Source organism: Moschus berezovskii, chromosome 3 (genome assembly GCF_049115385.1).
Source record: "Moschus berezovskii isolate FMDL1 chromosome 3, NW_MosBer_1.0, whole genome shotgun sequence".
Lineage (NCBI taxonomy): Eukaryota > Metazoa > Chordata > Mammalia > Artiodactyla > Moschidae > Moschus > Moschus berezovskii.
The window spans coordinates 77991855-78005411 of record NC_142462.1 but is presented as its reverse complement, the minus strand read 5'-3'; the positions used below and the strand labels follow the sequence as shown (position 1 = coordinate 78005411).

Here is a 13557-nt window from a genome sequence, read left to right as displayed (position 1 = left end):
TGAATGTGGGGCTGGGGGCGGCATCAGAGGCCCTGAATCCCGCGTCCTTTCCCTGACCGGGTTCAGGGCTCCTGGGGAATTCGGAATCAGTCGCAGGATGATATACCTTTTGGAACCCACTCTATAACCTTAGAGGAAAGGGTGGAACTGGGTTTCTCTCGTGGAATCCTTGGAGGGTTTGGGGGAGGTTCATAGAATAGACTATAATGTATCAGTCGAAGATTTCCGTTTTCAAGGCATCTGGAAGATGTTTGTATACACACCCAAACCAGACAAAAATCTCCACACAGAGAAATGTACATATACAATTATGGACACACAGAAATGTGTGCACACAATTACGGACACAGAAATACATACAATTGTGAACTCACAGAAATAAACACACAAAGAGGCACACACACCTCATTAAATCTCCATAGCAATCCACGCGAAAAGGGATTCAACAGGCATATACACTAATACATGACACCCAGCACTTGAACCCTATCTGTCCTTCCATTTTTGCTGTCCCAAAGTCCCTTTGGCTGTACAGACCTGGCCCAGGGCTTGCTCTCCAGTCCTGCTTCACCCTCTCTTCCACAGCACACTGCAACTCCCAGATAAAGCAGTCCACAGTTCTTTGTCATCAAGCATCTTTATTTTTCTGTTACATAAAACATTGTTAACTGGGCAAGATGGGAAGTGTAGGAAAATGTACCTTCCCGTTCCTGGAAGCCCAGGCTAGAGCTGAGAGGAATGAGGGGGACACCGGACAACACAGGAGATGAAGGGCGCTGGGGAGGGCATCAGTCCCCTCACCGGCTATAGAGTTAGCTCAAGACAACACACCATGCTACAAAGTCACCCCATTAACACATCCTTCCCAAGTCAGGACATTGCCTTACAAATGAGCTCCAAGACAATATAAATGACAAAAAAAAATCATGTTCAAATATACAATATTTGCCATTGTAGGAAAAGTCAGGGTACACATATTCAACATGGCTGGACAGTAGGACAGGCCAGGGGAGGGGCAGGGAGGCTGGGAGCATCTCTGCAGTCCTACTAAGCAGAAGCGAACCCAGAGGCCCAGGCAGCTAGCTTGGGAATGCTCCAGAAGAAGGGGATGATGGGCCTGAACATGAGGTGCCCAGACCAAAGAAAGAGGGATTCTAGATTGTAGCACTTAGAATGCTTTGGAATAAATATATTATTTTTCCATTTAAATAGAAGCCAATGCCCTGGTCCCCGGATCCCAGCGCCTTCTCAGCGCAGCCTCAGGGACCCCAAAGGCTACTAGCCGGAAGCAGCAGAGGCCTGGCCGAGGAGGGGGTAGGGTTCGGCACTAGGTAGCAGGCGAGCCAGCCAGCACAAAATAGGTAGTTTGGGGCTAGTAGGTAGTACTGAGAATCAGGTCCTTGCCGGTACCGGGGGAGGTGCTGGGGGTCTGACAGTGTTGGGACACTTCTGGGCATCCTGGGAGTGGAGGCCCTCTGGGGCTGGGCCCATAGGTAGTTTGGGAGTGCCTCTCCCGGAGGAGGCCTGTGCTAGGTAGTATTTTAACCGTGCCAGCGCAGAGCTGGTCGGCCTGGGGTTGGGGGTGTCTGTTGGGAGTCCTCAGAAGCAGAGGGGATCCCCAACGGGACCCAGTCTGGTGACTGCTCAGTCCAAAAAAATTGGGAGCTGAAGTGGGTAATGGGGTAGATTGGTTGCAGGTTGGGGAGTGGGTTTTTTATTTTAACATTTTATTTTTATTTTTTTTCACTTTTGTAAATAAAATCAGTCTCTAAAGACGCTTTCCAGACTGCCTGGTGCAGCCGGGTCCCTCATTCCTCCTCCTCCTCGTCCTCGTCGTCGTCCTCGTCGTCGTCGTCCTCCTCGTCGGCCTTGTCCGCGGCGGCGGCGGCGGCGGCGGCGGCGGCTGCAGAGGCGGCGGGCGCGGCACCCTCGGGGGCGCCGGAAGCAGCCGGACCCTCCTCCTTATGCTCTTTCTTCCACTTCATGCGGCGGTTCTGGAACCAGATCTTGATCTGGCGCTCGGTGAGGCAGAGCGCGTGGGCGATCTCGATGCGGCGGCGCCGCGTCAGGTAGCGGTTGAAGTGGAACTCCTTCTCCAGCTCCAGCGTCTGGTAGCGCGTGTAGGTCTGGCGGCCCCGCTTTCGGTCCGGCCCTGCGAGCAGACACACGGACACATGGACACACGGACAGACAAGCCGACAGGGACACAGGCCAGGGCATCAACCCGGCTGCCATCCAGAAGCGCGCACCTCCATCCGGGCCCTGACCCAGGTCCGAGTCCCCCTCCGCCCTGCGCCCCCAACCTGAGCTGGGGGAGGAGCGGGAGTGTTAGCGGAAGACCCCGACTGCGGTGCCAGACGCGCAGGCAGCTCTCTGAGGGGGGAAGGCGCAGAATCCCAACTTTACAACCGCTCTTTCCAGCCGGCTAGGCTTCCACAATGTCCTGCTTCCCCCTGACAAAGGGAAATTGTAAATATAGAGTGTGGGCAAGTGGGAGACGCTGCGCTTTTGCCATTCAAAGGCGAGCCAGCCGCTTCCCCGCCTAGCTAGGCAAGTGGAAGACCCTCTCCGGCGGCCCTCACTCCAAGGGCGCCTTTCCTCCCCAGCAGCCCGCGCCCCCATCCCCGGGCCTTCCTAGGGCCGTAGGTTGTCTGTCTCCACTCCCACCCATCCGTCCCTCCCTGCCTTTAAATGGCCCCTGGCACAGGGGCGCATGAGGGACCCAAAAGGGTTTGGCTCTCCCTGCTTTTGAGAAGAAAAGCCAGGCTGAAAGGAAAAGGAGGAGGGAAGAGAGAAGAAAGGGAGGGAGAAAGAGGATACGAGAATAGCGAACAAACCAACTTAATGTTGAGATTCCAAGGCAAATGGTGTTAAATAAATTTACGAGGATCGAACCCATTAATTGGGCCATAAAAAGTTTTATGAGCCTCATTTACATACAATGCTAGGAGCTCTCCATGCTATGGCGCCTCGGCTCTAATTAAAACCAGAAAGGCAGCGCCGCCAGGAGTCACGGGGCTGCCGGCTCGCAGCCGCCTCGTTCCGCGCTCCGCGCCCCCAGCCCGGCGCTCCCAGCTCCCAGTCCGCCCGCCCACCCGGCCCGCCAGGCGGCTGCGCCTACCTGAAGACCGCATCCAGGGGTAAATGCGGAAATTGGCCTCGGCCGAGCCGTGCAGCGCGCCTTCGTCTGCCTTGTCGCAGGCGCCTTTGGCGAGGTCACTGCAGAGCCCCGGGATGTTTTGGTCGTAAGAGGCGCAGGGCAGGTTGCTGTAGGCGTCGGCACCCAGGCCGTAGCCAGACGCGAAGGGGTTCTGATAGAGGGGGCTGTTGACATTGTACAAGCCCGGTACAGTCGAAGGAAAGGCGCCGGCGGCCGCCCCGTAGCCGCTTCTCTGCGAGTTGGGCGCAAAGGAGCAAGAAGTCGGCTCGGCATTTTGGAACAGAGAAGCCCCCGCCGTATATTTGCTAAAAAGCGCGTTCACATAATACGAAGAACTCATAATTTTGACCTGTGATTTGTTGTCCGGCAGCTTTCAGTGTCGGTTTTACGAGGTAGCGTGATATATGATAACATTACACCCCCAGATTTACACCAAACCCCATTTTCTTTTGGACGGAGCTCGCCGCAGCACGTGACCGCCCACATGACCGCCTCCGCCAATCTCAGCCGCCCTCACAGGTGGTCTCGCTCGGCTGGGCCCGCGGCAGCCTAGAATGGAAGGGAAAGAGGCTCAAATATGTGGCCAACGAATCTGTCCGCGCCCGGCCGGCCTGGCGCATCCCGCTGGAAAAGGACTCCCAAGGCGCCGCGTGGAGGCTCCGCGCGCCGCCAGCCCGGACCCCTGGCCGGCAGAGGCCGCGTGGACCCGGCCGGGCGTAGTCCCTTCCTTGCTTATTCCCGGACGCTGAACAAGCTGGCGGGTCCTCCCTGCCCCTCTGTTCTGCCCACTCACCCAACCCAGGGAGGGTCTCTTTGCTCCCAAGTACCGGCCCTCTACTCGGTGGCCAAGCGGACAAGTCTCAGCTCTGGGCAAATCGACTCTTTGCCTACGTTCCCCGTCCCAAGTCCAGCGGGCCAGAGGCCGAATTAGACTCCGATCCAGACGGGGCCGGGGCAGCATCGCTTTCAGCTGCAGCAAGAAGGCCACCGCAGGCTGGAACCATGTGGTTGGAATAAAGTCAAGGTCTCCCAGCTTCCTTTCCTTAATCGGCGGCGCACTGTTTATCCGCCTAAAGGAAACAGTGAAATATTTATCTATTAATGAGCCTCATTTGCCAGTAGATTTATTAACATGAGGTTTCCCTCCCTCCTCCCCAACACCGCTGGCCGGGCAGGCTCTGTGCGTTCTCTCCTGGGCACCTGGCTGGCCTCTGGTAGCCGAAGAAATGCGTGGACACTCTTTTGTCCTCCCTGCAACTCTTGGTTCCTCTTCGCTCAAAGGGAACCAAATCTCTTTCCCCCAGCTTGTTGGGACCTCAGGCCCACACCTTTCCAGGTGCCAATGTTACTATAAGGTTTCTGGTAGCCTTCACTGGGGACATCCCTGGGCCTTGGCTACCTTCTCTTGGGCCCGGATGCCTGGGAGCCAAACATGCTTTAGAGCCAATTTGGAGAGGAGAGAGGTCCCAGGGGCCTGGGGACCACAACCCCTATGTTTCTCCATTTCTTTTGGAGACCCCCAAACAAAAGGGGAGACCCCCACCTTTCAGACCTTTTCCAAAAGGCCACCCAGTTCTGGCGGCTTCACCTTTCCAAGGATTGGCTTTACTTTTCCAAGACTGGAGCACAAAGTAGTCTCACTGACTCCCACCCAGGGCCCCCACTCTAAGATCTTACTTTCCCAAGCCTCCAATCTCCGGCAACGCAGGGCTGGAGCACCCTAGAGGGTGGTGGGGTGACCCTTTCCCTATATGCCTCATAAACTGCCCAGACTGCGATGGAAGCCCAGCGGCTGGGTCAGTACGCCTTTTACTGCTCAGCTCGATTGCACACCATAAACCCGACCTCACAATGGAATTGCCCCGGAAATTCTCCTCTGAGTTATAGAGTTTGATTCCTTGTGTACAAAGCCCATCACTTTCAGAGGGTTCAGGCCGTCCCGTTCACCGCACACTCTCAGGGGGTCCCAGAAGCACAAAAGGTGACAGGAGGGTTCACGCTTGGATGAAAACGAAGTCCCAGCTCTGGCCTAGTGGACTGCCTGAGGCATAGGTGGGGAAGTGGGGGCTGTCTGAGCAGGTTGGTGCCTGGTGGTTTCCCCTGGGGGTGCAGGGGCCATGGTGTGGCAATATCCAGGGATGCCCTTTATGGAGGACTAGGGTGACAGTGTGTCCCCGTTGGGGAATGGAGGGGTAAGACTGACAGGAATGAAAAAAACAAATATTCCAAATAACATTACTTTCTGGCAGGAAATAAAAACCTAAGAAAATTAAAGAAAGACCAAACAAACAAGGCTAGGAGATCAAAGAAGCGGAATTAGACAGCTTTAGACCAATAAATTGTTCCTCGGGTGACACAGAGCAAGATGCAAAGAGAAAGACCGGCTCCGCCGCCCGCCGCCGCCGTCTGTCTAGACTCCAGGGGCTGGAGCAGCCAACAGCTATGGCGTTTGTAGTAGAACCTGCCCTAGTGGGGCGACCCAACAGACCAGACCGAGGGGGAGCGATTTCTGGGAGCCCTGGAAAGGGCCCGTTCCCAGCCAAGGGGTCTGGGAGCCCGTGCCACAAGCTCATCCCTGCCCAAGTTTTGTCGGGAGCAGGTCCAAGCCATCCTGGCAGAACGCACTGATCCTCCTCCTGGGCCAAAGAGGATCCAGATACTCCCAGCAAGGCCTCAGTCTTTCTGGGCCCAAGTCAGCCAGTCCGGCCGAACCCCACGGATGCTGAAACCTCCCTTTCGTTTCTGAGCTTCTCTCTCCTCACTTGCCTTGTGCAGCGGGGTTTTAAAACGGAAAAGCCAGACAAGACCAGGCTTTCAATATGGCCTCTTTAAATGTGTGTTCTCCAGCCTTCGGCTTTCTGTTTATTTGGCCGAACAGACACATACACTGGATTAAATGTGATAATAGTCACACAAATACTCGTTGACCTGAAGCAGGCCACGTGAAGGCGGGTTTCTTATCAGCCGAGCGGTCTTTAGATAAAGACATTTTCCTAGGGCCTTCCTGGAGCTAGGGTCCTACCTACCTAGCAAAGTGTTTCCCCTGCTTCTCTTTACCAAACAGTCCTCAATATTGAAATCCAGCTAAGAAGGTAAACCCAGCTCTGGGGCTGTGAGTGGAGCCTGCCTGGAGCAGGGCGGCTGAAGATTTGCTTCTATAAACGTTGCCACACGCACCCCGCGCTCGGGTTGCGCGCCTCTTATGCAGGCAATGCGCAGTCTTCCATCGCAACTCGGACACCGACTCATCCCTGACGAGTGCAGAGGCGCTCGGCGGACGCGGGGTCCCGTCTGCGCGGCTCCCGGACACCCGCCGGCCAAGGGCAAGAGAAGCCTTGCCCCGGGCAGTCCACGAGGCCTCTGAGTTCCCGACCGGCTTGCACCTACCTGGGGCCTCCGTGACCGGTAACCACCGATCTGCTCCTTAGCCGTTTGTTTAAAGTCACATAAATCGAGCTTTGTATCTGCGACTTGGAGACACGGCCACGGGCGACTCTTGGGGAAGCTATAAAACCCCTTTCACCAAAGGCTGTGATATTTTATGTATTAAGTAAGGAAATATAATGAAGGCGTGTGTCTGTAATACCAACGTGTGTATATAAACAGAAAAGGGAGGGGAGAGAGACACACGGATAGTGACGCCCAGGAGAGATGTCAACCAAAAAAACGCAGTACCGGGTTTTACAGCGTGTACAGCGCCGAGATGTAGGTTGTAAACATTTTGTGGGCTTGGCGGAGATTATTACAACCCAAATAAACGCACCGCGTAGCGTGCACACAGGGCTCAGGAGTGCTTCGGAGGGGTTCCCTGTTTGCTTTTGCATTTTCCTTCTGAAGCCATTCTGCACCAGGGGCTGGTCCTCGGAAACGCAGGAAAGCACCCAGCCTCCTCCTGGAAGGGTCTGAGGCGTATACCCCCGCCCAGTGTCGAGGGTAGGCTCAAATGGGATTGGGGTTCCCTCCCTCCCCGTCCTCGCCTCTTAAGCTGGGGACGGACGCCGGAGTAGCCTTGGTGCCTCCACTACCCAGGAAATTCGGAGGCGAGAGAAAGCAAGGGCAGCTTTCACCACGTGAACTGTCCTGGAGCTGGGATGTAAATATTATTATTTTAAATATCATGTATTTTAGAAGAACCAAAGCAGTTCCTGGTCCAGGTCCCGGGATTCCCCATCCTTCCAGACCCACACTAGACAATTACCAAGAATGCCTTTACGCCCAATTATCAGCCGCCTGATTGTACCGTGACGTTTTTAAGGCGGCCGAGTCCCGGGGTCCTGGCTCGCTTGAGAGTGCTGACTCTCCCCGCACCGGGACGCAGCCTTCGGGCGGTCTCTCGGGTCGCCACAGGACCCTTGGCCACTGTGTGCCCTCTGCGCGCCCTCTGGAGGGTCACCAGGTCCACGGGCTGTAGGCCTTAGTCCTGGTGTCTGTCCGCCGGTCGGTCGCGTTCTCCGAGTGTCGTGAGGCCCCGAGGCCTGTCCCAGGGTGGGAACGGTCACCCTAGATCGGTCCCCGCGATTGGAGCTACCGCCCCGCAGCCTCGGGACAGCAGCAGCACCGCAGCGCTAGGCCCCCGCCCAGGATGGGGAGCGGAGCGGAGCGAAGAGGGCGCGACCTGTGCAGCTCAGGCGAGGCCCCGCCGCTCGCTTTTTTTGTTCCCCAGCGAGGTTTCTGGCCAGGCGTGAGCGGCACCGAAAATATACGACCGCCGTTCGCTCAAATCTGGGGCTCCCATTCCAGAAGAGCTTGCATCAAGTCGACATCTTAGGAACTTCCCGGGGTCTTGGCGGCGGGAGATGGCGGCGCGGGTGCCTCTTGCGTGGAGTCATACTGCCATCTGCTGGCCGCGCCTTGACACTGCAGCCCAGCCGCCGGGCCTGAACTTCGTCCGCAGCCGCCGCAGGTCGGGGGTACCACTTTCCAACCCTGGCAAGAGCCCATCCCCAGGGGGTCTGCACGGAGCCCGGAATCTACGCTGTCGAGAGGGCAGTGCCCATAAAAAAGAGAGCTGTTTCCGCAGCCGCTTTATCGGCGGCAGACAGAGCCAACAAATGAAAGGGCTTTGGTGGAAAATCTTAATTGGGCCTGGACAGTTGTAAACCCATTAAGGGCCGAATTCCAGACAGTTCGCAGACCCGGCCTTTATGGCACACCCTCACTGCCCATTCTTTGAAGTTTCCTCTGTCTGCAACAACAGAGGGCGTCCCAACCTGGCGGCAGGGTGGGGGTGGGGGTGAGCGGACGCCCCATCCTCCGTTGTCCCCGGTCCCCTTTTCCGCGCCCAAACAGATAACTTTGCAGAAATCGAGGGTGGAGGGCGGGGGGCGGGGAGGCGAGAAAAGAAAAGTGGGGTAGGAGGCTGAACCCTCCGCCACATCTAGAAGGCGCTCGGGCCTCCGAAGTTGTGGCCGTTCCCCCCGCAGCCCTTTACACCCCATAAACGGTAACAGCCCTCATTTTCTTTTATGGCGCTTGGGGCTGGTCGGTTGCCTGGGCTCTGCCTCTGTCAGGACTTGTGCTTGCGAGAGGTGTGCGGGGCGGGCCGGCCTGGCAGGATGCGGGGGGCGGGGTGCGGGGGAGCAGGCAAAATCCAGTCCCCTGGGAGCCGCCAACTGTCCCTGCCCGCGGCCACGTTGGGGCAGCCGAGCTCCAGATTCCCCCCTGGTAGAGGCCTTAGGAGGAAGCTCTCAGGCCTGCCACCGCCTTCCCAGCACCCCCTACCCACCCCGCCAGGGAAGATCCAGGCCCCCCTCCAGTCGCAGTGGATCCGGGTTTGGGGAATTCTTGGGGCGCCAAGACGAAAGAATGGCCATTCCCAGCCACTGGACAGCCGTAAGCGACATCCCAGCCCTGCCAACTTCTCTGACGCCTCCCCGCAGTCCCGCAACCGGACACAAAGCCGGGAGCAGGGCCGCTCCGCCCCTTGTTGTCCACCCTTCCTCTGTTCGCTGCCTGCAGTCGCCAGGCAGCCGGCGGGGGAGGCAGAGTGGAGGGTCGCCTGGGTCTGGCTGCTGCAGGTTCATGCTCCCAAGCCAGAGACACAACTGAGCTCTGTCCTCCTTAATTTCAGCCGATCTGCCGCCCCCCGCCCCCGCCCCAGACTACCCAGGCTCCCCTGCCCTGGAGAAGAAGGTGCAAAGAGCTGACCCGCAAAAATTAGAAAAGAATCAATATATTTTATTGGCAAAAAGTTAAATATCATTTCAACACAACGATTTGGTCAGTAGGCCTTGAGGTAACTATTGCAAAATATACAGTGTGCGTTCAGCCGGATGGAAACCCCAGATTCATCAAGGATACAAATCTACAGTAGCCCAATGGCGGTTTCATAGTGTATAATTTATTATCAATAAAATTAACTCCATTACAATAAGCATTCATTTTCCCCCCAATTAAAATTAAACGTAAACCATAGGTAGTAACCATCTGCACATAACGTATAGCTCCAAATTTCCTCACTGTTTGGTGCAAAAACAATATTCAAGCTTGTTTACTTTTTCTTTAACATGTGGATTATATATATACAATGGACAAAACAGGTCTAGAGAGCATGTAGAAACTAAAATGTCTGCATTTCAAAAATGGAGAAACCCATGAATCTATGCGTCCTGGAGAACGCTTTCTTTTTTTGTTTTAAAATTTTATGTCACTGGGAAATCCTTACAGCTAGTTTACAATCAAAGGTTAACAGCCTAGTTACACAGAAGACATATTCCACTACAGAGCTATACTCTATGCATAAACTGCTTTCTCCCCTCGTAAACAACCTGAGTTCAAATCGAATTCTAGCTTTCACAATCACAACGGGTGCGTCACCCATCACAGAAGTTTGAGTCACAAAACATAATTACCACAATAAAACACGGTATTCAAGTATCTGGGCAGATCACTCTGCCGCACAAAGAGCAAATTAAATTAACTACACACAATCTAAAAACTATACAGCCCGCCGTCAATAGTTGTGCATTATAAAAAGGTAGTTTTTTTGTTTGTTTGAAGTCAGGAACAGGTAGATTTTTTTTTTTTTTAATATATACAAGCTAGCACATAGAGCCATCAGCACTAATGCCCCCACCTTTTTTTTTTTTTTAATCTTATAGAAAATGGAAAGTTTACAATACCTCCTCCATCAAAGTGGCAGGCCAAGGAACCAGCCTGAACAGGGTTTGCCTAGGACATGAGACCTGGAGTTTCCAACCGCCTTGTTCGGGGTGGTGGAGGCTCGGGTGGGGTGGGGTGGCGTGGGGTGGGGTGGGGGTAGGAGAAGGGGACGGGCAATTCTTTCTCTCTAGCTCACTCTCTCTTTTCTAAATGAACTCGAATCGCATCACTCGTCTTTTGCTCGGTCCTTGTTGATTTTCTTCATTTTCATCCTGCGGTTCTGGAACCAGATCTTGACCTGCCTCTCCGTAAGGTTGAGCAGTCGGGCCACCTCGTACCTGCGGTCCCGGGTGAGGTACATGTTGAACAGAAATTCCTTCTCCAGTTCCAGCGTTTGGTGTTTTGTATAGGGGCAGCGTTTCTTCCGCGTGGAGCGAGCGTGGAGCCAGTTGGCAGCCGGGTTACCTGCGGGTGGGGGACAGAGAGGGGGGGATTTAGGAGGCGAATAAGCACACCCACCCCCCTCCGCTGGGGGCTAGGGAAACTCCTGGGGTCTTCAGCCAAAGTGCAGGACGCTGCTGAACTGGTTAGAGAAGGCAGCCGAGCCTCGGATACAATGGAACCCCGGCAGACAGGCGCAGGGACGGTCACTTACAATTGCACTCCGGAAACCTTGGCTCCCCCCACCCCACCCCAGACCCTCCTTTCTCCTCCTCTGCTTCCTCCCACTCTCCACACGTTGTGTAAGAAGTGAAATTTGCAGACAGATCTCTCTCTTGCCACACAGGAGGAAACCACGCTGCCCCGTTTCTTAGCGAGCTTAATATTCTGTTCCCCCTCCACTGACTCCCTTTCCTTCCCACCTTTCCGTCTACTCTCCCCACTCCTTATTCTGAGCTCCCTCGAAGGCCGTGGGAGCTGGCCAGGCCGGTATGGCGCCCCTAGGCACCCCGAGGCCGTTGATCACTTCTCCAGTTTATGTGAATAATCTAGCACGGGGACCCTCGCGTCCCGGTCGCCTGCAGCCGCATCTTGGGCAGGGTTTACGCCGCCACTGGCTGAAGCAAGAAGTGGAGGGAATCGGCCGTCTTCCCCAGAGTCCCGGGTCAGGCTGCCCGGGCTGCAGTTGCTACCGCCGCTCCCGGACAATCTAGCCGCACAAAAGGCTTTCACTGACGCGTCGCTTTCGAAGAATCTCGCCCAGAGTATCTCTGTCTTGGTCCCCGGCAAGCCAAGGAGAGGGTCACCAGGTCTCGGGTCGTCCCGCAGCGCCTGCCCCGCCCCCTCTCCAGGCAGCCGCCGCCTCCCCTCCCCCGAAGCCCGGCGGGCCGGCTTGTCACTGCTTTCTGGACTTGGGGGGCCCCATCCGAGGAGGCTTCCCAAACAGCAACTTCTGGCTCCCGGCCTTTGCTCAGGAGGCTCCCAGCGAAGGCGAAGGCAGGCTCCGGAGAAAGCTGGAGGGCCGGCAGATCCGGGTGGCCGGCGTGGAGGTGGTGGCCGGCCTGGAAGGAGGAGACACTTACTGGGATCGATGGGGGGCTTGTCTCCGCCGCTCTCATTCTCAGGATTGTTTTCGGAGAAGGCGCCTTCGCTGGGCTGTTTTTCTCTATCAACTGGAGGAGAACCACAAGCATAGTCAGTCAGGGACAAAGTGTGAGTGTCAAGCGTGGGACAGTCACCCCTTCTGGCCGACAGCGGTTCAGGTTTAATGCCATAAGGCCGGCTGGAGGGCAAGCCCGCGAAGGAGAGCGCGCCGGGCGTGGGCTCCAGCCAGGAGCGCATGTACCTGCCGTCCGGCGCCGCTGCCGCCACGGGCGCCTGGGGGTGCACGTAGGGGTGGTGGTGATGGTGGTGATATACGGCCGCGGGCACCGCGTTGGCGCCCGCCGCGTGCACCGGGTTCCACGAGGCGCCAAACACCGCCGCCTTTGACTGGAAGCTGCAAGGGCTGAAGTCAGGGTGCTCGGCCAACGCCGCGGCCTGCCTGGGGGGCTGGCCCAAAGCTCCCGGCGCGTAGCGGCCCGCGCCCAGCTCATCCGCGGCATCGGCGCCCAGCAGGAATGAGTCCACGTAGTAGTTGCCAAGGGCCCCGGTGGTGGCCATCGCCGTGCCCCGCGCCCGGCCGGCCCGGCCCGACCCGCGGAAATTATGAAACTGCAGATTTCATGTAACAACTTGGTGGCACCAGGGGGGGGAAGTACAGTCACCTAATAAGTTGCCGGCGCCCGCGCCCCCATTGGCCGCGCGCGTCACGTGCCCGCCCGGCAGAACAATAACGCGTAAATCACTCCGCACGCTATTAATGGCCCGGTGTTTTGCAGTCATAATTTTTATAGCAAAAGCCATATGTTTTTATGCAAAGGGATCGTGGCGCTCCGCGATCGGGTTTGTTTTAATTGTGGCCAACGAAGATTAAAAGATCAAATCTGGCCTTGCCTCTGTACTCCCTCCCCTCCCACCGCCACCACCAGACACACACTTCTTAAGCGGACTATTTTATATCACAATTAATCACGCCATCAGCAAGACGCGGGTTCCGCGCGCGAGTGCGGCCAGCAGAGCCCCTCACATAAAATTAGACAATAATTGAAGCCATAAAAAGGCAGCCAAATCGCATTCTCGCTCTACTGTATTTAAATCTATATTTATGATATTTCATAAGGAGTTATTGTTTCAGAAGCCACACAGGCTGGTGGGAAGTTGGGAACGACCAACAGATTCGTTTGCCTCCTCATGACTCGCAGCTGTAAAAATTTACGAGGACTTGGAAAGGTTAAATTAGACTGTTGTGTTTGGTTGGCGAGCTCCCTGTAAATAATCCTTGCGGTCCCTAGAGATGCGAGTTTACCCGGGGCTGGTCGAGAAAAGTCAAATTCAACGCAGTATCCGTCCCAGACGGAGCCACTACCACCTCTGCCGGCGGAGCGCGCTGGACAGGGACAGGCCACCGAGAAGGCAGCACCAATCGTGAACTCCCCCGGCATCTGCCCGACTGGAGCGCAGGGAGCCCGGGCAGCTCCCAAAATCGCCGCTGAGCCTCCAGCGAGGGCCCCACCGAGGAGCGGCCAGACTTCCCTGGGGCGACGGATTTGAGGACCTGATTGTGCCGAGCGCTCGGCTCCATCCTCGCGTACACGCACGACCGGCGCGCCCCGCTCGCGGTCCGCCGGAATCACTATCCACACCCCAGGCTGACCCAACAGGCGTCCCAGCCGTGTGTTCCGACCTTGGAGGCCCTAACGCTGAGCTCTGCAAGCCTCGTCGCATTCCCTGAACCCAAGCTGCGTAAAAACACG

The 13557-nt window shown here is 56.3% G+C and overlaps 2 protein-coding genes across 5 annotated transcripts; both read right to left on the bottom strand.

The window, feature by feature from the left end:
- Positions 1-238: 238 nt before the first annotated feature.
- On the bottom strand, positions 239-7933 carry HOXA7 (homeobox A7). Of its 3 annotated transcripts, none has more exons than XM_055420982.2 (3): positions 7359-7933; positions 3122-3709; positions 239-2152 (listed from the first exon to the last, which is right to left on the bottom strand). In XM_055420982.2, exons 2-3 carry the CDS (start codon positions 3498-3500, stop codon positions 1809-1811), a joined length of 723 nt encoding a protein of 240 aa, XP_055276957.1. In that variant the 5' UTR covers positions 3501-3709; positions 7359-7933; the 3' UTR covers positions 239-1808. The 3 variants fall into 3 exon arrangements, with proteins under 3 accessions (XP_055276957.1, XP_055276956.1, XP_055276958.1); XM_055420981.2 differs by lacking the exon at positions 7359-7933 and adding an exon at positions 3954-4185; XM_055420983.2 differs by lacking the exon at positions 7359-7933 and having other exon boundaries at positions 3122-3937.
- A 1545-nt stretch (positions 7934-9478) lies between these two features.
- HOXA9 (homeobox A9) lies at positions 9479-12599 on the bottom strand. 2 transcript variants are annotated; one of them, XM_055420977.2, is made up of 2 exons: positions 11785-12599; positions 9479-10726 (listed from the first exon to the last, which is right to left on the bottom strand). In XM_055420977.2, exons 1-2 carry the CDS (start codon positions 12362-12364, stop codon positions 10488-10490), a joined length of 819 nt encoding a protein of 272 aa, XP_055276952.1. In that variant the 5' UTR covers positions 12365-12599; the 3' UTR covers positions 9479-10487. The 2 variants fall into 2 exon arrangements, 1 of the variants encoding a protein (XP_055276952.1); XR_008685251.1 differs by having other exon boundaries at positions 10589-10726; positions 11125-12599.
- Positions 12600-13557: the final 958 nt, after the last annotated feature.

What these genes read in the sequence shown, in the direction of transcription:
- HOXA9 (XM_055420977.2), bottom strand. Translation starts at nt 12,364, where the DNA reads ATGGCCACCACCGGGGCCCTTGGCAACTACTACGTGGACTCATTCCTG. An exon ending in CAAGCCCCCCATCGATCCCA is followed by an intron (nt 10,727 to 11,784) that starts GTAAGTGTCTCC and finishes CCCCACCCGCAG; the next exon opens with GTAACCCGGCTGCCAACTGG.
- HOXA7 (XM_055420982.2), bottom strand. Translation starts at nt 3,500, where the DNA reads ATGAGTTCTTCGTATTATGTGAACGCGCTTTTTAGCAAATATACGGCG. An exon ending in CCCCTGGATGCGGTCTTCAG is followed by an intron (nt 2,153 to 3,121) that starts GTAGGCGCAGCC and finishes GTCTGCTCGCAG; the next exon opens with GGCCGGACCGAAAGCGGGGC.